Consider the following 23,539-nt stretch of genomic DNA (forward strand, 5'->3'; position numbering starts at 1 on the left):
TTTTAAAGACCAGACTCCATAGACCAGATCCCACTAGCCACATCAGCCAAGATTTTAAAGACCAGATCCCATAGACCAGAACCTACAGACCTGGGCCTGTATTAATGAAGCCTCTCAGGTCAAGAGTGCTAATCTAAATAAAAAAGGAATTTGAACCTAAATCAATACTCTCAAAACTGAACCGGATCCCACAGACTAGATATTACAGACCAGATCTGTCTATTCCAGATTCAACTAACAAGATCAGATATAATTTTACTGCCAGGAACAGCTGGGACATCCTATATCTGCATTCATATTTTGAGGAGCTTCATACATGTGTCCTGGATCTGAGAGAACCAGAAGAAAAAAACATTTATTTTGTTCTGATGATAGTTTCTGATCTGTTTTGCTGAATTGTGTGTAACAGGATGTCGAGAGTGAGCAGAATAAGAGTGTTCTGCAGAGACCTGTTGATGTGATCTTTATCTTCGGCATCATTGCGGCTGCAGTGTTTAGTGTCTTCCGAGGCCTGGTGAGCAGAAAAAAGCCTCAAAATGATTCTGCTGTAGCCCACACATCTCGCATGAACAGCCCACTCATATATGTCTCTTTGACAGTATAACAATGTGATTTCAGGGATTTACAGTTTTTGAGGAAGTATATGATTGTTGACTGAGGGTGTGTGCTGCCTGTAGGTGGCGCTGGACTGTCCTTCTAGTGTTTGTAAGGATTATATGGTGAATTTTGAGCCGTACATCAAAGACCCCTCAGCCTTCCCCACATTGCAGGTACAACCGGAGTGTATGTGTGTGTGTGTGTTTGTGTGTGTGTTTAAAAATGATTATATTTTTTAAATATGTAAATAAGTTATTATAATTCACATCTAATGTATTTTTTAAAAATGTATTTTTAAAGAGGATAACAGACTCTGAAAAAACACAAATATATCTAAGTGAAATTATTAAATAGATTTTTTTGGTGTTGCTGATATTTGCGGTCAATAAACAGGAAGTGAAACTGTTCTTTTTAGCGTGAACAGGCCTTGAGTTGCTGCTTCAAAAATATGTCTTTTTAATTTGAACAGTTTCCTGCAGGACCATCGCTCTTCAAGACGTCTGACATCACAACCCTAAAATCTCTAAATCTGATGCTGCGCTGTGTGTGTTGTAGATGCTGGTTAATATGCTGTATTCCACTCCGTGTTTTGTGCTGATGCTGTATGGACTGCTGGTGCCGGGCTGCGATTGGCTGCCTGATCTGAGCCTGGTGCATGCTGGGGCTGTGGCACAGGTAAGACATTTACCCCTTTACACTTTGACTCAAGTGATCCTTTTTACCTACTGATCTTGACAATAACTGCCCCGGTCCTACATGGAGCCACTCTAAAATAACAGTCTGTTGATAATTTTATGTTTGTTAATTTCATATGATTGTTTCTTTATATGAGAATTGTTAGGTGTGTCTTCAGGCTGATCTTGGGTTCTTTGTGGTCAGTGTGTTTTGTGGTCATCTCCTGTTGATTGTGGCACTGACCATCTCATACATCTAATGACTGAAAAATATAAAATCAACCTCCTTAAAATCTAAAGCATAACAGCAGAAAGGACTGTAACACTCCTGAGACTCACACCATGTGAAGCTCCAGGCTGTTTAAGCGTCCTGTATTACACACAGAAACAACAGAACTGGACACTGAGAACTTTAACAGAGACTGCAAGGAGTGTGTGTCTGTTATTTAACAAACACAAACACACACCTGCCTCCTGAGCTCTGCATGAGCGTTCACACTTCAAAACCTCAGTGTCGGTCAGTGGGCAGTCTCTGAGGGGCAGTGAGTGTGTGTGTTTGTGTGTGTGTGATATTCCCTCTCAGTGCTTATACAGAAGTCAGCAATGTAGGATGGTCAGCGATGGTTGCCAGGCAACAGACAGTACAGAGCAGATTGATAAGGTATAGATCGGATACAGAACAGGTACAAAGAGGTTACAGAAAGATATCACAGAGGGTACAGAGCAGGTAAGGAGGAGTATCTTCTTCTTCTTTTGGCTGCTCCCTTAAGGGGTTGCCACAGCGGATCATCTGCCTCCATGTTGCCCTATCCATTGCCTCCTCTACTTTCACACCAACCATCTCCATGTCCACCTTCACTACATCCATAAACCTTCTCTGAGGTCTACCTCTTCTCCTTCTACCCGGCAGCTCCATCTCCAACATTCTTTGCCCAATGTATCCACTATTCCTCCTCAACACATGTCCAAACCATCTCAACCTGGCCTCTCTGGCTTTATCTCCAAACTGCTCCACCTTCACCGTCCCTCTGATCTGCTCATTTCTAATCTTGTCCATCCTGGTCACTCCCAATGAAAATCTCAGCATCTTCATCTCCGCCACCTCCAGCTCAGCCTCCTGTCTTTTAGACAGAGCCACAGTCTCCAAACCAAACATCATAGCAGGAAGCACTGCTGTCTTGTAGACCTTCCCTTTCACTCTTGCTGCTATCCTTCTGTCACACATCAGCCCTGACACCCGTCTCCACCCACTCCATCCTGCCTGCACCCTCTTCTTCACCTCTTTTCTACACTGTCCATTGCTCTGGATGGTTGACCCAAGATATTTGAAGTCATCCACCTTTACGACCTCTACTCCTTGCATCTTCACCTTTCCACCTGCCTCCCTCTCATTCACACACATGTATTCCGTCTTGTCTCTACTGACCTTCATTCCTCTCCTCTCCAGTGCAAACCTCCACCTCTCCAGATTGTCTTCCACCTGCTCTCTACTCTCACCACAGATTACAATGTCATCTGCAAACATCATGGTCCATGGAGCCTCCTGTCTGACCTCATCTGTCAACCTGTCCATCACCATTGCAAACAAGAAGGGGCTCAAAGCTGATCCCTGATGTAACCCCACCTTCACCTTGAAACCATCTGTCACTCCAACTGCACACCTCACCACTGTCTCACTATCCTCATACATGTCCTGCACCACCCTAACATACTTTTCAGCTACACCTGACTTCCTCATACAGTACCACAGTTCCTCTCTTGGCACCCTATCATCTGCCTTCTCTAGATCCACAAAGACACAATGCAGCTCCTTCTGACCTTCTCTGTACTTCTCTACCAACACTCTCAATGCAAAACTGGCATCTGTGGTGCTCTTTCTGGGCATGAAACCAAACTGCTGCTCACTGATCTGGACCTCTCGCCTTCGCCTTGCTTCAACAACTCTTTCCCATACCTTCATGGTGTGGCTCATCAACTTTATACCTCTGTAGTTACTGCAGCTCTGCACATCACCCTTGTTCTTAAAAATGGGGACCAGTGCACTGCTTCTCCACTCATCAGGCATCCTCTCACTCTCCAGGATTCTGTTAAACAACCTGGTTAAAAAGTCCACTGCCTTCTCTCCTAAACATCTCCATACCTCCTCAGGTATGTCATCTGGACCAACTGCCTTTCCATTCTTCATCCTTTTTAAAGCTGCCCTCACTTCCACCTCACTTCCATCTCTGCACTTCCCGATCCACTATCTCTCCCCCTGTTGTCCTCCTCTCTCTCTCGTTTTCCTCATTCATTAGTTCTTCAAAGTCCTCCTTCCATCTACTCAACACTCTCTGTTCACTCACTAGTACATTTTCCTCTCTATCCTTTATCAGCCTAACCTGCTGTACATCCTCTCCAGCTCTATCTCTCTGTTTAGCCAAGAGATACAAGTCCTTTACTCCTTCTTTACTGTCCAACCTCTCATACAGCTCATCACAGGCCTGAGCCTTTGCCTTCGCCACCATTCTTTTCGCTATGCGACTAGACTCACAGCACTCCTACCTACTTCCTTCATCTCTCTGGTTATCCCACTTTTTCTTAGCTGCCTTCTTCTTCTGAATACTCTCCTGGACTTCCTCATTCCACCACCAATTTTCCTTGTCTTCTTTCCTCTGACCAGACGAAACACCCAACACATTCTTGCCAGTTTCTCTCACCACCTTAGCTGTAGTTTCCCAGTCCTCAGGCAGCTCCTCACTGCCCCCAAGGGCCTGTTGCAATTTTTCCCTGAACTGCCTGCAACCATCCTCCTCCTTCAGCTTCCACCATCTAATCTTTGGCTCTGTCTTCACTCTCTTCCTCTTCTTTGTTTCTAATCTCATTCTACAGACAACCACCCTATGCTGCCTTGCTACACTTTCCCCTGGCACCACTTTACAATCTCCAATCTCCTTTAGGTGGCATCTCCTGCTAAGGATATAATCCACCTGTGTGCACCTCCCTCCACTCTTGTATGTCACCCTGTGTTCTTCCCTCTTCTGAAAATACGTGTTCACCACAGCCATTTCCATTCTCTCTGCAAAATCTACAACCATCTGACCTTCTGCATTTCTGTCTTTCACACCATACATACCCAGCAACTCTTCATCCCCTCTGTTCCCTTCACCAACATGTCCATTGAAGTCTGCACCACTCACCAATCTCTCCTCTCTAGGGACACCATCTACCACTTCATCCATCTTACTCCAAAATTCCTCTTTCTCCTCTAACTGACAACCAACCTGTGGTGCATATGAACTGACCACATTCAAAATCCCACCATCAACCTCCAACTTCAGGCTCATGATCCTGTCTGACACTCTTTACATCCAGAACACTTTTCCCAAGCTGCTCCTTTAGGATTATCCCTACTCCATTTCTCTTCCTCTCTACACCATGATAGACCAGTTTGAATCCACCTCCAATGTTCCTGGCCTTGCTTCCTTTCCATCTGGTCTCCTGGACACACAGAATATCTACCTTCCTTCTCTCCATCATGTCTGCAAGCTCTCTGCCTTTACCAGTCATTGTCCCTATGTTCAGATTCCCTACTCTAACCTCCACACTCCTGCCTTTCCTTCTCTCTCGCTGCCTTCTAACCCGCCTTCCTCCTCTCCTCTTTGATGGTTTTCGACCTACAGTAGTCCAATTTCCACCGGCACCCTGCTGGTCAACAGCACCGGAGGCGGTCGTTGTTAACCCGGGCCTCGACCGATCCGGTATGGCATTTGTGATCTGCATGATAGTTTGGGCACAAGTTTTACGCCGGATGCCCTTCCTGACGAAACCCTCACCATTTATCCGGGCTTGGGACCGGCACCAGAAGTACACAAAGTACACCCCTAATGGCTGGTTTAGGTAAGGAGGAGTATAAAGAGAGTAAAAAGAAGTACATAATAAATATTTTTTTTTCCCCCCAGTGAAGTACATATTTGTACCGTTTTATGACAATGTTATTAAACATAAAAATAAAATAAAAGCCTAGAACCAAAATGGTGTGTGGAGTCAATACAACTTAGAAAATATAATTTCAAGTCAAGCCAAGCTTTATTGTCACTCCAGCTATATATAAGTACACAGTGAAATGAAACAACATTCCTCCAGGACCAAGGTGCAACACAGGAACACAGTGCAGCCAGTACTGTACAATAAATAATACAAAAAACTTACAGTAAATACAAAAAAGAGCACAGGCAGTACATGGTACTGAGAGTATAAACAATGGATTATGGTATAGCCATGTTCCCTGACTAAAGGTACTGAGATGTACTCTTGAGGGTACCACCCCAGTGACAGGTATAGAGAATGTACTGTACACAGGGGCTACAGAGAAGGTACAGGGCAGGTATGAAGAGGGTACAGAGAGGGTACAGGGCAGGTATGATGAGGGTACAGAGAGGGTACAGAGTGGGTCAGAGAGGATGAGGAGGGTACAGAAAGGGTACAGAGAGGTTATGGAGAAGGTATGGTGAGGGTACAGAGTGGGTCACAGAAGATACGGAGAGAATACAGAGAGGATACGGACAGGGTATGGAGAGAGCATGGTGAAAGTATAGTGAGGGTACAGAGTGGGTCAGAGAGGATACGGTGAAGGTATGGTGAGGGTACAGAGTGGGTCAGAGAAGATACGGAGGGGATACAGAAAGGGTATGGTGGGGTACAGAGTGAGTCAGAAAGGATATGGAGAGGGTACGTTGAGGGTACGGTGTGGGTACAGAATGGGTCAGAGAGGGCATGGAGAGGGTACGGTGAGGGTGAGAGAGGGCATGGAGAGGGTACGGTGAGGGTACAGAATGGGTGAGAGAGGGTACGGTGAGGGTACAATGTGGGTACAGAATGAGTCAGAGAGGGCATGGAGAGGGTACGGAATGGGTCAGAGAGGGCATGGAGAGGGTACGGTGAGGGTACAGAATGGGTGAGAGAGGGTACGATGTGGGTACAGAATGGGTCAGAGAGGGCAAGGAGAGGGTATGGTGAGGGTACGGTGTGGGTACGGAATGGGTCAGAGAGGGCATGGAGAGGGTACAGAATGGGTGAGAGAGGGCATGGAGAGGGTACGGAATGGGTGAGAGAGGGTACGATGTGGGTACAGAATGGGTCAGAGAGGGTATGGTGAGGGTACGATGTGGGTACGGAATGGGTGAGAGAGGGTACGGTGAGGGTACGGTGTGGGTATGGAATGGGTCAGAGAGGGTATGGTGGGGGTACGATGTGGGTACAGAATGGGTCAGAGAGGGCATGGAGAGGGTACAGAATGGGTGAGAGAGGGTACGGTGTAGGTACAGAATGGGTCAATGAGGGCATGGAGAGGGTACGGTGAGGGTACGGTGTGGGTACAGAATGGGTGAGAGGGTATGGTGAGGGTACGATGTGGGTACAGAATGGGTCAGAGAGGGCATGGAGAGGGTACGTTGAGGGTACGGTGTGGGTACAGAATGGGTCAAAGAGGGCATGGAGAGGGTACGGTGAGGGTACGGTGTTGGTACAGAATGGGTCAGAGAGGGTACGGTGTGGGTACAGAATGGGTCAGAGAGGGCATGGAGAGGGTACGGTGAGGGTACGGTGTGGGTACAGAATGGGTCAGAGAGGACATGGAGAGGGTATGGCGAAGATACTTAAGTAGAAGGAAAATGTATTTGAAGGCACGTTTAAAGGACTGTGTTTAATGCAGTGTTCTTTCTGGTTTTCAGGCTCAGTTCTGTCACACCGGTGCGTCCCTTCACACCCGAACGCCGTTCGCCCACCGTGTTCCCGCTGGACAGTTGCTCCTCTTCCTGACCTTTAACCTCTTTTACGCTTTACTGCCCCAGGCTCTGAGCTACCGCTGCATTAGCCGGCCCGCATTCTTCAGCAAACACACTCACACACACTCCGAATAAACACTCACACACACTCCGAATAAACACACTCACACACACTCCGAATAAACACACTCACACACACTCCGAATAAACACACTCACACACACTCCGAATAAACACACACACTCCGAATAAACACACACACTCCGAATAAACACACACACTCCGAATAAACACACTCACACACACTCCGAATAAACACACACACACACTCCGAATAAACACACACACACACTCCGAATAAACACACACACACACACACTCCGAATAAACACACACACACACTCCGAATAAACACACTCACACACACTCCGAATAAACACACTCACACACACTCCGAATAAACACACACACACTCCGAATAAACACACACACACTCCGAATAAACACACACACACACTCCGAATAAACACACACACACTCCGAATAAACACACACACACTCCGAATAAACACACACACACCGAATAAATACGCACACTAAACACTCACACACTGAATAAACACGCACGCACACACACACCGAATAAACACGCACACTAAACACACACACACTGAATAAACACGCACACACACACCGAATAAACACGCACACTAAACACACACACACACACACACACACACACACACTGAATAAACTCGGACACACACTGAATAAAGACGCACACTAAACACTCACACACACTGAATAAACACACACACGTTGTGACTGGCATAGAGCAGCCTTCAGGGTCAGAGGTCTCCATAGCTCAAACACCGCTTCATACAGAGAAACGCACACATACGCTGTTCAAGAGCTTTGGGGTCTTTCCAGTAATGCAAAACTGCTCTGGTTGCAGATAAATGTGTTTTATGACTCTAATCTGCTCATCAGATCATCAGCGTGATGCTGCAAATCAAAGCTAGAGATGGCAGATGAGCCTGGAATGAGCTGCAGAGGATTCTGAAGCAGGGGCGTCACACTCGTCCACTAAAGGGGTTAAACAAATCCGTGGGTCAGCTGTGCTTCTATTTTATCGTTAAACATTTTGTCAGGACCCCAGCTGGCCATTGCTTGTTCAAAATCTGTTAAAACTACAAAAAGGCACTAAATATTTAAACAATTACATAATTTTATACAGCAGCAAACTGAGCAAATTAAAACTATTAGCTTCAATTAGACTGGCAGGAAACAGGAACAGGAAACACTGCAGAACATCAAGAATGAAGCTTTAATAGAAGATTTAAAATCTAATGAAGCTCTAATTAAAGAAACATCCACAATGCTTCAAAAGTGGAGATCAAATCTGAAGACAGACAAATTCACATGAAATCACTATAAACAGCGAAACACAGTAAAACTATTTACCAATTAACTTGTTTTTACCAGATGCTTTCAACACCGAATGAAAAGTGAAAAATACACCTTTCACTGTCTACTTCTACATTTTTATCTGCGCTGTACATTATTTATAAGAAAAATAATTAACATGAATACTGATCTCAAAATTTGGAACTGCTCGTCACTACGTCAGATCAGCCTCCCGACCCCCATCGCTGTGCTCATCGGGTCACTGATCAAAAAAAGAAGGGGAGTAAGGAGATTTACGGGGGCAATGTGTGTATTAATCACCTTAAACGAGGTGACCCAGAGCCGGGTCCGCCGGGTCCGCCGTGCCCGCAGGACACACAGGAAACCACGCGTGAAGCTTCAAGGAAGGGAAAAGGCGGGAATCTCAAACAAAGGCTGAGTGAGAAAGATGAAACAGAAAGGGAAAACGAAAGGCACCTCCTCTAGTGGAGCGCAGGGAAGGCAGACTCTGGGACAGTAGTCCTCTTTTCTTTTTAGTTTTGGGGCATTTTCTTCTCTTTTCTTTATCAAGGCTGCGCACCGTACCGGTCACCCCTCTACAAAGGTGTTTGCTGCAGCCCTAAGTAGCGGAGCCCGCAGGTGTATCGACTGAGCCTAATTAGTCCGTGGCTCCTCGCCACTGTCGCCCTCTGCTGGCAGCAGGCGGTGCAGGCTGGGCACGTTGCTGCCGTCGACCACTGCCCTAAAACACCCCCTCAGATCTGTAACTAAAGCGGGGGACGCTGTTTTTCTTTGTTGCACTTCTTATTTCTGTCTTGTGTACACAGCGATAAAAGTATAATAAAAATATGAAAGCACAATAGTAATATATCCCTAAAGTGACTGAAGTGCCATTCGTTACTCCACTGTGCGCTCGTGTGTCTGTGTGTGAGTGTTTTTGAAGTCCTCAATTTGCCTGCAGTGTAAATGTGCATCATTAAACAACGAATAAAATGAAATGAAAATCAATGATCGCAGACTCGTCTTCATTTATCGAAGGTAAATTAAATAAATTAATGGTGTTGTTATTCCGCTTTCGTTACAGACACTCAGCAGACGTGAAACAGCATTCCAACGAGTTTATTCTGTAAAAGTCTTGTGAATAAACAGGAAAAACAGTTTACATTGAACTACAAACGTTGAAAATGTAAGATAGATCTGTAACATGTCCCGATTACAAGCATAACAAAGAGTCAAGAAGGAACAGAAGCTACGTGATGAGTTTTTACACTTACCACAGATGGGTCATCTACTATCATCAAAAATAAATAGAATATATTCTTTATATAAACACAGAAAAGAAAGAAAAATGCAGCTCCTTCACGAGCGTGTTGGGTAAGGTTCGTTGGTAATCGCAGTAATAGTATGAAGAGCTAAACGTAATGAGCAGGAGAGTTGGTGAACTCTGGGAGGATTATGGGTCTAAAAAATGAGAAATAAGAGCGAAACTGGGAAACTGTGGAATGATCTCTATTTCACATGGAGAATACGACAGATGCGCATGCCACTAAAAAGCCTAAAACATCCAAACCCACTGACACAGAAACCGGGATTATTCACTTCTCTTAGAAAATGAACATTAATCTGGGCGAGAGCTCCAGACCGACAGCGAAACGAGACTTCACGCACTTACACTCTCCGCACGGCAGACGCTTCTACTGTGTCCGTTCGGTTTTCCGTCACGGAAAAGGGGAACACGCGGATGATGTTCTACAGACGAACGTTCTGGAAGGTCCGACAGCTTCACTGAAAGAAAGAAACCTCGAGCTACGACAGACAGCGCCGAGCGGCACAGTGGGGGCGGGGTCAATGGTCAGGGTGTAGGTCGGGGGAAAGGTCAAGGTCAAAAGTAGTGGTGAATGGTCAGGGTAAATAGAGAGGGTTAAAGGTCAGGGTCAATGGACAGGATTAGGGGTCAGGGTTAACGGACAGGATTAGAGGTCAGGGTTAACGGACAGGATTAGAGGTCAGGGTTAACGGACAGGATTAGAGGTCAGGGTTAACGGACAGGATTAGGGGTCAGGGTTAACGGACAGGATTAGAGGTCAGGGTTAACGGACAGGATTAGAGGTCAGGATTAAAGGATAGGATTAGAGGTCAGGGTTAACTAGCATGGACAGGGTAAAAGTCAGGCTTAAAGCTCAAGGTCAGGGTAAAGGTCAGGGTAAAGGTCAGGGTGTTGAGGCAGTGAGAGATTCTGAGCTTGTTTTACACAAACACTGGCGGTCCGGCTACGCAGCTACAGCTAAAAAATGACGCTAAATTTGATGACTATATTACACTTAATCGTTAGTTAGAGTGTGTAAATAACACTAACCCTTAAAGAAGCAGTAAGTAGCATCTCAGCCAAATCACACTGGACTCACTTTTGGCCTTTCGGAACTCTGGAATGAGAAAACCAGCTTTAACCGGACCACCACAAAAACCCACCTTCCAAACTCAACTAATATCAATATATTTTTTGTTGCTTTCCACTTATTGCTCCTTTAGATCTAAAGTTTATCTTCGCTCCAGTGATGAACGGTGGATGAACTCAGTGGTTGCAGTAGCTTCTCTGATTTGTGAATTTACAGCAATGCTTCCTCTCGTGATTTAGATTTTGATTATGTCAACGTTATACATTTCCAATATCACATAAACAACCACAAAATGATCCGGCGTCCTTCAGGATCTAATGTTCCTCTCGGAGCAACTGGTTCTGCTGAGAAAAACGAAAAACGTAAATAAATAAAAAACAGGGTTTATCAGTAGAGCTAGTGTCTATACAGGAGCAGAGTGCCACCTGGTGGTCTTTCTGAAAATTCACTGCAAAAACTTTTCTACACACATTATAATTTAACCTGCTGACTGAATGTGTTCCATATGATAATCAATGCTTAACATGAGAACACTGTGAAAATGAGTGTGTCTAATTGTGCGCACCCCTTGACAGCATGTTTTCTTGTCTGCGGAGTTCTGCATGTCGTTGTCCTCGTCTCTCTTCTCTTCCTCGTCTTTTCCGTCCTTCTCCTCGTCCTCATCGCCCGAGCACTTCCTGGACAGCTTGGACGACTTCTAGAAGAAACAAACAGTGAAATACCACACAAACAAACACACACTCACACACACAAACACACACTCACACAAACACATACACAAACAAACACACACTCACACACACAAACACTCACACACACAAACACAAACAAACACACACACACACACACACACACACAAACACACACTCACACACAAACACACTCACACAAACAAACAAACACAAACAAACACACTCACACAAACACACTCACACACACAAACACATACACAAACACACACACATACACACACTCACACACATACACACACTCACACACACAAACACACACTCACACACACACAAACACACACTCACACACACAAACACATACACAAACAAACACACACTCACACACATCTACATGCTTTCTAAAAACACTAAGCCTAGAATTGGCTGCTAGGATATGTTGTGCTATTTTAACTGTGAAGTAGTTAATTCAGTTCATGATTCACTCGAAAGAGGCCCTGAATGTTCTGCTGAAACTTCTGTTATGATGAAACAACCTGAACCAAAAAATCAGCTGCATATCTTCATGCGTGTGTAATCGACTGCGTTACATGCGATGCAGTAAGCGATCCCCGTTTTCTGCCAGACATGAAGGGGTTTTGTATCCAGAAGTTGCAAACGGACGTTAAATATTGCGACGGCTGTCCGGCGCCGCCTCATCGCTCCGGAGGGACGTCCCGGCTTGTTCGAAGCACATTGCACATTGTTTTCCGAAGAAGTACAAACTCAGCTTTTCAGTATTATCAGTTATTGACTCTATAACTAAACATTGAAGATGAAAATAGATCAGAGTGTAGAATCTGAAAGGTCTTCCACTTTCTGAGCCTATAAAGTCTCCTGAAGTCTGTGCTGTGTGCACACGCGTTTCTCAGCTCAGCTGGGCGCTGTTTTTAGTGCTCGATCTACTTTTGTGCAGAGCTGCGTCACACGACTGAAGAGTCCCAGCCGCAAAACCACTGCTCTTCAAATGCATCTGTACTTTTTCAAGAAGAGAATCTTGTTTTACAGTCTGTCAGATGTGCTGGACTTGCTACCGGTGCACATTCTGCCACGCTGGGTGTCTGCTCACCGCCGGAGGTGCTTCTGGGTCATTTTTGTTACAGAAATCAAGAGGACCGAACAAATCTCACTAGCAAGCTAGTTCCCTTGGCAAGTAAACAAACTCTGTTTGTTTATATTTTGCCTTCACACCCGAACCACGTAAACAAACATCTCATCAGATCTTAAAAGTTCTGTTAAATCAGATTTTACCATCACAGGTAAAGATTCAGCGGAGGGAAGAAAGCGGCTGTTGCTCTGCTTTCAGAGAAACGATTGGCTACAAAGCAGCACGAACGCTGTACTCGTTTGCATAAAGTAGAAATCTGCAGAATTTTTCACAGCACGAGGTGGATTTGACCTCCAGAGCGCTCTGCTCAAACGAACAGGATGCGGCGGCGTGAGTCGGGTACTGAACCCAAATACTGAGTGTCTGCTTGTTGGGTACATATTTGGTTTTTTGATTTTGGGCTCCCGATTTTTTTGTGCTGTAATCTCCACAGCGTTCAGGGTTTTAGGAGACACTTACACGACTTGACGTTTCGCTCCATAATGCAGCTTTATGTTTAATTTGCTGAAAACAGCATCGTACACGCCAAGAAGAAGCACAGCCTCCCCGGCGCTAACAGCTTAAAACACAGCCCTCCGGAAAACCAGGTACTGCACCTACACTCAGGCTCTACAACATTAAAGGCCTTTTACAAATGAACCTGAAACAGCCCAACAGAGACAATTCTTCTCTTTCTGAGCCGAACTGCTTACAGCGGCGCCATAGTACACTGTATCAGCACATCCTAGCCCACTGCTACGAGAGGCCAGCGGGCTGGTAGACGGAGCGGCGCTGCGCTGAGATGAAAGCAGATAGGCTGGAGATTAAAAGTGTACAGCAGATGAAACTGCTTTCAACTTGGCTGTGGGATGTGGAGAATCTTAGTCCCCCCATCCACCCCAAAAAAACACATGGCACTGGGGTCAGCCCTGTGTGTGATGCTGCAAGTGGACATGTAAATGTCACAGGTCTGGTTTTGAATTGCACAGTGAGAGGGTCTAACGCTAAAGCCCTGCTCCGGACCTGCTGGACGGTGTGTTTTATTCTCTGTTTGGCTATCAAGCAATAAAAAAGACCTAAACTGTTATCTGTACATGCTTATCTAATAACCCGGCAGCACAGACGGCCCTGCAGATGTACTATAGATGCATCCCGGAGTTTCACAGTGTAAATACGACACACAGTACACACATATGATAGTTTAAGGTGGAGTTTGGAGTTTGTTGATGTCCCAGATGGCTGTAAAGTTCACAGGACGTGTCCCTGTGTGTCTGTGTTTGTGTGTGAGTTCAGAGCTGCGCTGCACGGCTCGACCACAGGAGGTGAAGTGGCACTGGAGGTATTCCCCCGTCTGCTGTTATTCACTCATTTTTTCTGGTGGACCTAGTTCTGTAGCAGAAACATCAGCTTTAGGCTCCGCTCCCCCCCCCCCCCCCCACACACACACACACTTACACTTCAGCCCTTGCCCCACCCCCACATGATACATGAGCGTTAGCCCCTGTTGCTAGGTAACAGCCGTTGCTAAGCAAAGGCTCAGCACAGTGTGTGTGTGTGGAAATTCCTACAGCACACCCCTGACAAAACACACCTGTATTCAGACTAAAACACACCTGTATTCAGACGAAAACACACCTGTATTCTGATGAAGCCCCTCCCATTAGCACACAGTCCAGACTGCTCTGAAGGAACTTGCGCATATCAGCTCTGGGGTTCAGTAGAGACGGGGCCACACCTCTTTCACACCAATTTCTTCTTTAAAATCTTTAAAATAATCTGTTTATAACTGAAGCACTTTGCTGAAGAGAGCATCCAAAGCTAGCTTGGGATCTGTTACAGGATCTGATTAACACTTTATTGCTGAAGCTGGAATGTCAGATCTCCGTGTGTAGGGTTCAGAGTTAATATCACTGCTGACATCTGCGCCGTCAAATCTCATATTTTATAACGACTGGGAGAAACTTCAGATGTAAAAAGGGAGCTCTCTCTGGGAGGAATGTTCGTGGATGCAGGAGTTGAAGCTCGCTCAGCTAAAATCTGTGATTTTTCCCAGCAGCCAGTTTGGGTTGATGTTTACTGTTTGTCTAGAGCCCCATTCATCACTCGCTCATCACCAGGAGGAAAAGGTGGTACCTTTGAAGACGCGGTCTTTTTCCGTTTGGATCCAACCTTCTCCCCCTTCATCTTCCCCTCCTCTTCCTCTCCAATGGAGTCACCCTCCTCTGCCCCACTGCTGCCGTCTGCAGGGTCAGCGCCGCCCCCCTCTCCCTCCGACCAGCCCTGCTGCATGCTCTACACACACACACACACACACACAGAGACAGCCGTCAGCGAGTTAGTGTGTAAAGAGTACACATCCCATAATAAACCATTAAGACCTCTATGATAATGCTAACTTCTGCTAGCACCCAATGGGATTAGCAGTTTGTTAGCACTTTGAATTAGCCTTGTTCATATTCACAAGCAGTATCTAGAACTTCCAGAGGGACCAGAGTGATGTTCTTTAGTGCTTTTTCCACTAGAGTGATGTCGTTGTGTGATTGGTTAACTCCTCGGTCACTTCCTAATTATGTTGGTAGTTAATATGACATGAAAGTCCTTCAGTCCAGCTCCTGAAGTACTGACCAGTGGGAGAGCAGCTCAGCTGCACCTACCTAGACACCACAGAGAGAAAAATCCTGACTGGATGGTTTTCGGTTGGGAGTTTTAAGATTTTAACATTTTTTTGTTTCCAACTAAACAATGAAATACGACGAGTACTAAAATAGTAAGAGTTTAAACACCACACACATTTCTGTTAAATAACAAATAACTAAACATTTTAACTCGACGCATTTTAGTCATTAGAAATCAATAGGCCTTCTCTGAGGATCCAGAAGCCTGAGTCACTGTTATTATTATTATTATTATAGTACTATCATATTAGCATGTTATTATTTAACATTTGTATTATTGTCATGATATTAAGACTATATTAGATTTTATATTATTTGTATTATTATTAGTGTCCATGAGTTTGTTTTCCATAATTAAACAGACTCTGACCTTCAGAGTGACCTTTCAGGAACAACCTGCTGAAAACTCCCAGTCACATTAACGCTTTATTACACTGGAAGTTTCAACTGTAGAGACGGACAGTATGATCATATTTATCACTACGGTGATAAGTTTAATCACAGTATGCTCATCAGAGCGTTAGGGTGGGTGATGTCAGTCACAGCGTAATTAGCCTCGTTTCACTGGATTTAGTGCAAATGCTGAATGGAAATCAATATAATCAGAGACTATTTTTAAATGTTTTTAGTTTGCACATATTATAACAACTTTTTTTTATTTATATTAAATTCCAACACTATTGAGTGCTTTCCTGTATTTCTCACACACACATGCAGAAGCAGAAACACACCTGGTAGCCGGTAAATTTGACGCCGGGGTTGTTTTCAATCTCCCAGAGACCCTCATTGAAGCCTTTTCTCTTGTTTGATTTCCCAAACTTGTCTTTGTACTCCTTATATGGCAGCAGGTCTTTAGGGCCGAGGAACGCACTGAGAGAGAAAACACCTTAGAACTCTAATAAACACTGAAATCACAGCACATATACGGCACACACACAACAAACTTACGTCTCGTGGGTGCCGAAGAAGAATATGGGGTATTTATTGGCTGGCGGCTTCACTGCTCCTTCTGGCAGCTCATCAATCTGGGGCCAATCAGAACAGAGCACAGATCAGCACTGTCCAATCAGAACAGAGCACAGATCAGCACTGTCCAATCAGAACAGAGCACAGATCAGCACTGTCCAATCAGAACAAAAAATCAGTCTGCTGTAGGTTGCATAGGCAAATGGGAGGAGCTAAACAACTGTAGGCTGAATAGGTGAATGGGAGGGGCTAAACTGTGGTAGGCCAAAAGGGTGGAGCTAAACTGCTGTAGACTCAGTGGGCAGGGCTAACGTGCTGTAGGTTGAGTGGGTGGGGCTAACAGCTTTAGGCTGAGTGGGCGGGACTAAGTTTGGCTTGGATTGTGCAGTTTGGCTTATACAGACGGTGTTAATCATGTTTAAATTCTACACCAGTCGTTCTCCATGGTTTGGGCCCTTTAAAGAGCCTGGCCGACGGCAGTGATGATGCAGTACTAGGGTTAGTTCTTACAAATCTTCTCATTAGGCTTCTCATAGTGATTAGTGCAGATGGTTCTTCTTCAGAAGAACCTAGGCTTCTACCTGCCATCAATTAGAACTACGCACGTTTTAAGGCTGCAGTATTAAAACTACACATTTTTTCGCGCACATGGATTAATTAACACTGGAGTATCAAAGTTTGAGCAAACCGACTGAGCTGGTAACCAAATCATACATCAGGTTAAAGGGGAACTCAAAATATTTAAATATTTAAAAATTTCTCCATAATTAAATGGCTGAGATGTAAACGGAGCCATTCAGAGCGGTTTGGTGTGAAACGCTCTGTGCTACAGAAACTTGCCGAGTCAGAGCTGCTCACAGTGGTGGTGATGGGAACCAGACGTCCCTCTAAAAGCTCCTCACAGTGGTGGTGATAGGAACCAGACGTCTCTCTCTAAAAGCTCCTCACAGTGGTGGTGATAGGAACCAGACGTCCCTCTAAAAGCTCCTACAGAAAGTTCCTACATGAACTGGTTCTGAATTCACTGCCTGATGACTGAGACGCTGTTTTATGAGAGTTTAGAGAACTTCAACTCCATTCATGGTGGAGGGAGACATGCAGGGCGCTGTGCGGCAAAATAGCCCCCAAAGAAAACTCATTATTCCAGATTTTCCACTGTTTTCCATCATCGGCATTCCATATAAGCTCAGAAGACTTAAAACATTGGTTGAATTCCCATTTACCAATCAGCAAAAAGCAAGTCCTTAATCCTCAGTGAGATGAATGTAGTCTGTGAAAGTCTCTGTCCTGCACACTTTAGTGATTTCCAACTCTTAGACCTGCTTTTTAGATGCCTGTAATTGACTGTACTGATTGTAGCTGAGCTCAGTCAGGTGTGTGGAGCAGAATCAGGTGTATGCAGATTATAACCGATTACTTGAATAGATAACTCTGTGGAAAAAATGTGTTGCCCAGCGTAAAAAGCTGCATTAGATGCAAAGTATTCGTACACAGGAATCAGAAAATGATGAAACAACTAATGTTTAATGCAGCAACACGGACTCCACATGTGCTAAGGCGCTCATTTTGTTTCAAACCCGTATTCCGTCATGTCCCGTCTCCCTGCGCTGGGACTAGCCACTCGTTCAAACGCACAGACTCCGTCCCTATTGGCGGAACTCTCGCGAGTGTGACCGACTAGCCAATTGTAGCAGAGGTGTTGGCGAGGAGTTAGCCAATCCAAGACGGAGGAGGCGGGACCTGCCAGAAAACAGGCGTGAAAAAACAACGTCTTCATATAATCTATATAAACACACGGCCTCCTGTAACATATCTGATTTTAAAAAGCAAAATATGAGCATAACGATATAAAATATGGCAGATTTAACAAACAAGCGCTTTAAAATTGCCAATAAAGCCGATACTGAAGCTACTGAAAGCACCAACAGCACTGTGTCCCAACAGTGATGCTAACCACCGACGTAGCCTGACACGATATATAGATTTATAATATATTTACACGCTTTAATGTCGGAAATGTGAAGTGGACGAGGACACATGAACGACGGCGTCGCCCGTGAAGCGTCTGGAGCGTCTGTGGCGACATTCTTCATCAAAATGAAGGCAGGATGAGGGGCGTCTCTGCTGTTAGCCAACGAGCTAATAAATTAGCCTGTGTGGCGGAGCTGAGGGTTAAACAGAAAACAGAGCGAAATCTGTGGTGATGCGGTTCGACTTTTTTCACGAATTGGGTCGTAATTGGTCACATAAGACGTATAAATTCCTTCCGAGCTGCTTACGAGGCTCAAACAGGCGATAATCGCCGCTGAGAGGTCCGAAAACACGGTTCTATCAGCACACCTGAGCGGGAGAACGCCATATTCGCCAGCTTCTTGTTCGAATTTCCCCGTTCCACCTTAAATGATGCAGCAGCTACATTCTGGCGCCTCCGCGCCGCAAGCTAACTACTGCACTATTTAAGGTGGTACGGGGAAATTCGAACAAGAAGCTGGCGAATATGAAATGGAGGAGCAGCGAGCGGAGACTTCACCATCGCTCTGCCGCGTTAGAATGGAGGTGAGCGCAGGAGCGAAGCTGAGGGTAGCGGGCGGAGAGCTCCGGCTCCAGCTCCTTCAGCAGCGGCGCGCTGTTTTGGGCCGACCCCGCCTCCCTGCGCCTCAGTCCTGGCTGCAGCCTGTACTCACCCTCGCTGGCCAGTGCGGGTAGCCCTTCATTTTGGCGAAGACCAGATCTCCTGCCTTGTACTCCCGGGGCCGAGGACGAGCCATAGCGCTGCTTACGGTTCGGGTTTAACGTCGGATTCCACACAATCGCACACACCGCCGGGAAAGCTCGACCATCAATGTTTTGATTAGCAACACCGCAGTTAATAAGGACATAAATAATTAAATAAAAAACAAACAGAGCGCGCAGAGAGAGAGAGAGACAGAGAGAGAGAGAGAAAAGGCCCGGAAAACACTTCTTCTTCCCTCCTCTCTCTCACACATCTGACTGCAGGTCAACAGACTCCTCTTACAGCCCCGCTTCAGGACACAAACACCCACTATCTGCACGTTTCCCTCTATTTTATGGCATTTTGGGTTTTTTTTGGTGTTTTTTGGTGTTTTTTTGGGTTTTTTGGTGATGCTTTTGGGAGCAATTTATCTTCAATCAGAGCTCCCTGCTGAAAAAACCTTAGAAAGCATTAAGTGTGTCTGTTGGTTCCTGATGGTTTTGTAAAGTGTTTTCTTATTTTTTATAGGTTTATATCACAGTGTTTTTAATGGTTTATCAGGTGACCAGTGGCTGATTCTAAATGCATCCAATGGTTTGCTAATGGGATCTAAAGGAAACTAGTGGTCTTAGTACCTAGACTATTCTAACTATATTGTAATCATATTATTACAATATATATATATATATATATATATTTTTTTTTTCTTCTGCATGTACAACCAATTTTGAAAAAAGTTGGGGCGCTGTGCAAAATGTAAATAAACATGAATGCAGTGATGTCATTTATACCCTATCTTTCCTTGAAAATAGTACAACACAATATACACTATATTTCTGGAAGTATTCGGTCGTCTCGCTTCACAAACATGAACTTGAGTGACATCCCACTCTTAATCCATAGGGTTTAATACGATGTCAGCCCACCCTTTGCAGCTATAACAGCAGCAGCTCTTCTGGAAAGGCTTTCCACAAGGGTTAGGAGTGTTTATGGGAATTTCTGACCTTCCAGAAGAGCATTTGTGAGGTCAGACACTGATGTTGGATGAGAAGGCCTGGCTCACAGTCTCCGCTCTAATTCATCCCAAAGGTGTTCTATGGGGTTGAGGTCAGGACTCTGTGCAGGCCAGTCAAGTTCTTCCACACCAAACTGGCTCATCCACGTCTTTATGGACCTGCTTTGTGCACTGGTGTGCAGTCATGTTGGAGCAGGAAGGGGCCGTCCCCAAACTGTTCCCACAAAGTTGGGAGCGTGAAATTGTCCAAAATCTCTTGGTGCTGAAGCTTTAAGAGTTCCTTTCACTGGAACTAAGGGGCCGAGCCCAACTCCCGAAAAACACCCCCACACCATGATCCCCCCTCCACCAAACTTTACACTCGGCACAATGCAGTCAGACAAGTACCATCTCCTGGCAACCACCAAACCCAGACTCTTCCATCGGATTCCCAGACGGAGAAGCGTGATTGGTCACTCCAGAGAACACGTCTCCACTGCTCTAGAGTCCAGTGGCGGCGCTTTACTCCACTGCATTGCACGCTTTGCATTGCGCTTGGTGATGTAAAGCTTGGATGCAGCTGCTCGGCCATGGAAACCAATTCCATGAAGCTCTCTACGCTGTTCTTGAGCTGATCTGAAGGCCACATGAAGTTTGGAGGTCTGTAGTGATGGACTCTGCAGAAAGTTGGTGACCTCTGCGCACTACGCCCCTCAGCATCCGCTGACCGCTCTGTCATTTTACGTGGCCGACCACTTCGTGGCTGAGTTGCTGTTGTTCCCAATCGCTTCCACTTTGTTATAATCCCACTGACAGTGGACTGTGGAATATTTAGTAGTGAGGAAATTTCACGACTGGACTTGCTGCACAGGTGGCGTCCGATCATGGTACCACGCTGGAATTCACTGAGCTCCTGAGAGCGACCCATTCTTTCACTAATGTCTGTAGAAGCAGTCTGCAGTCCTCTCAACATAAAACAGCAAAGAGCTTCTGCTTTTCATCGTCTACGGTGCAGAACATCATTAAAGACTCAGAGAATCTGGAGAAATCTCTGTCTGTGAGGGACGAGGCTGAACACCAGTATCTGCTGGCCGTGATCTTTGGGCCCTCAGGCAGCACTGCATTAAAAACAGACATGTTTCTGTAGTGGAAATCACTGCATGGGCTCAGAAACACTTCTGAAAACCACTGACTGTGAACACAGTTCATCACTGCATCCACAAACGCTGTTAAACTCTAAAACACAAAGAAGAACCCAAATATAAACAGGATCCAGAAACGCTGCCACCTTCTCTGGGCCTGAGCTCATTTAAAATGGACTGAAGGGAAGTGGAAAAGTGTCTGGCGGTCCGACGGATCAACATTTGAAATTCCTTTAGGAAATCATGGACACTGTGTCCTCCGGGCTGAAGACCACTTAGCTTGTTATCAGTGCTCAGTTCTAAAGCCAGTATTCATGATGGTTTAGGGGGCATTAGTGCTCATGGCCTGGGTGACGTGCTCATCTGTGAAGGCCCCATTAAAGCTGAATGATATAAACATGTTTTATCAACATCTGCTGCCGTCCAGACGACGTCTTTTTCAGGGAAGGCCTTGATTATTTCAGCAAGACGATGTCAAACCACATTCTGCATGTATTACAGCAGCACTGCCCCATATTAAAGAGTCCGGGCACTAATCTGACCTGTCTGCAGTCCAAACAGTTCCTATAGTTTTACAGTAAAAATCTGTACAGTGGATTACTGTAAAATTAGTTTTTCCTTGTAAATATTTGGTGTAATTTTATGGCCAAAATTTAGTAGAATTACAAATGTTTATCGCTAAAAACATCTGTAGCATGTATTTAAATCACAGAAATACTGCATTAATACACTTAAAGTCTGCAATTTGAGGTTTGCGATCTTTTAAATAACAGTGTAATGAAGTTACTTCATAGAATTATTTAATCTACAACATGCACCTGTCAAAGTAAAGATTTCTGAAGTAAAATAAAAAAATATTAATTTAATCAATGCTCACTTTATTGTATTTTCAATCCTATTAAACATTAATCAACAGACATAATCTGTCAATAAATGTCCTCATCCTACAATTTACAGTGGATAACAGTTAAATGTTGGTTGATCTGCCTACCAACTATTACAATTTGTGTTTATCCACAAGATACTGCTGTTACAGCTTTGGATTTTACTGGTTAAATACAGAAATACAATGCAAAATTACATGTAATTACCCCAATATTAAAGTCGATAGGTAACATTTTTATTTCATCATTCAATATATTCACAGACATTTGGCATTATCAAATAATTATAATCCTATCGAGCATGGATGGCACATCATGAAGAGCAGAATCAGACAACAACAACCAAGAATGTTGAACTACTCAGTGACTTCTAAGCATGAATGGGCAAAAATTCCACTTACAAAACTGTAACAATTGTATCTTCATGTCCCAAACAGTTAAAAAGTGGCATTAAGAGGAATGAGTAGTAAACAAAACTCTGTCCCAACTTTTTTTTGAGTGTTGCATTAAATTCTAAAATTATTTTAAATAAGTAGGTCAGTGAAAACATTGGAAATCTTTTCTTTATACTTTTGTCAGTTAATATAGATTCAAGAGAATCAGCAAATCACAGATTCTTGATTTATTTTTATAAATTTTACATTTTACAAAATGTCCCAACTTTTCTGGAAATGGCGTTTGTATTTTAAGAATTGGGACTTCATGCTCACATCAAATATCTCACAGAATTACATATCACTGTTCGTTCTCACTGTGCACTTCTCAGTCCACTCATCCTTAACTGTCACTGCATAATAGCTTAAAGATCAACTCAGAGAAAGATGAGTCATCTTAGGAGGCATCCATAAGGAAGATGATTCCAGGCTTTGCACACTGTGGACGGTTTCTCTCAATGATCTTGTTAGCTACCATTAAAGCAGTGACCTCTGCCTCACCTCTGAACATTTCTCCATTTTACCTGTAACCTGACGCATCCTGTGCACTTTCAAATCAATTTAGCATGCATGCTGTCATCTGTTATTGTAGTATTAATATCTGAATTAGCTAGACTGGAAGTTACTGACTTTTGATGACTGATTTGTAACTCTAACCTTTAAGATTTTGTTGTCTGATAATTTGTAATCTTGTTCTTTCCGCTGCTCCCTTTAGGGGTCGCCACAGTGGATCATCTGCCTCCATCTTGCTCTATCCACTGCCTCCTCTACTTTTACACCAACCATCTCCATGTCCACCTTCACTACATCCATAAACCTTCTCTGAGGTCTACCTCTTCTCCTTCTACCCGGCAGCTCCATCTCCAACATTCTTTGCCCAATATATCCACTATTCCTCCAGTGCAAACCTCCACCTCTCCAGATTCTCTTCCACCTGCTCTCTACTCTCACCACAGATTACAATGTCATCTGCAAACATCATGGTCCATGGAGCCTCCTGTCTGACCTCATCTGTCAACCTGTCCATCACCATTGCAAACAAGAAGGGGCTCAAAGCTGATTCCTGATGTAACCCTACCT

General features: G+C 44.6%; 2 protein-coding genes across 6 annotated transcripts in view; one reads left to right on the plus strand and one right to left on the minus strand.

Moving 5' to 3' along the window:
- LOC108414446 (transmembrane 6 superfamily member 1) overlaps positions 1–7,212 on the plus strand; it is a 14,512-nt gene extending 7,300 nt beyond the window's left edge. Inside the window, exons 7-10 of the mRNA XM_017687309.2 lie at positions 410–514; positions 678–770; positions 1,153–1,272; positions 6,980–7,212. Of these exons, the coding sequence (XP_017542798.1) occupies positions 410–514; positions 678–770; positions 1,153–1,272; positions 6,980–7,168 (507 nt within the window). The 3' untranslated portion in view covers positions 7,169–7,212. The remainder of the gene's footprint in view (positions 1–409; positions 515–677; positions 771–1,152; positions 1,273–6,979) is intronic.
- A 2,331-nt stretch (positions 7,213–9,543) lies between these two features.
- On the minus strand, positions 9,544–19,311 carry hdgfl3 (HDGF like 3). 5 transcript variants are annotated; one of them, XM_017687313.2, is made up of 6 exons: positions 18,977–19,311; positions 16,275–16,351; positions 16,058–16,196; positions 14,785–14,943; positions 11,402–11,530; positions 9,544–11,180 (listed from the first exon to the last, which is right to left on the minus strand). In XM_017687313.2, the coding sequence occupies exons 1-6, from the start codon at positions 19,058–19,060 to the stop codon at positions 11,151–11,153; spliced, it is 618 nt and encodes a 205-aa protein (XP_017542802.1). In that variant the 5' UTR covers positions 19,061–19,311; the 3' UTR covers positions 9,544–11,150. The 5 variants fall into 5 exon arrangements, with proteins under 5 accessions (XP_017542802.1, XP_017542799.1, XP_037395977.1 ...); XM_017687310.2 differs by having other exon boundaries at positions 11,402–11,533; positions 18,977–19,302; XM_037540080.1 differs by lacking the exon at positions 18,977–19,311 and adding an exon at positions 18,292–18,619.
- Between the last annotated feature and the right edge of the window lie 4,228 nt (positions 19,312–23,539).

This window comes from Pygocentrus nattereri, chromosome 7, assembly GCF_015220715.1.
Source record: "Pygocentrus nattereri isolate fPygNat1 chromosome 7, fPygNat1.pri, whole genome shotgun sequence".
Classification (NCBI taxonomy): domain Eukaryota; kingdom Metazoa; phylum Chordata; class Actinopteri; order Characiformes; family Serrasalmidae; genus Pygocentrus; species Pygocentrus nattereri.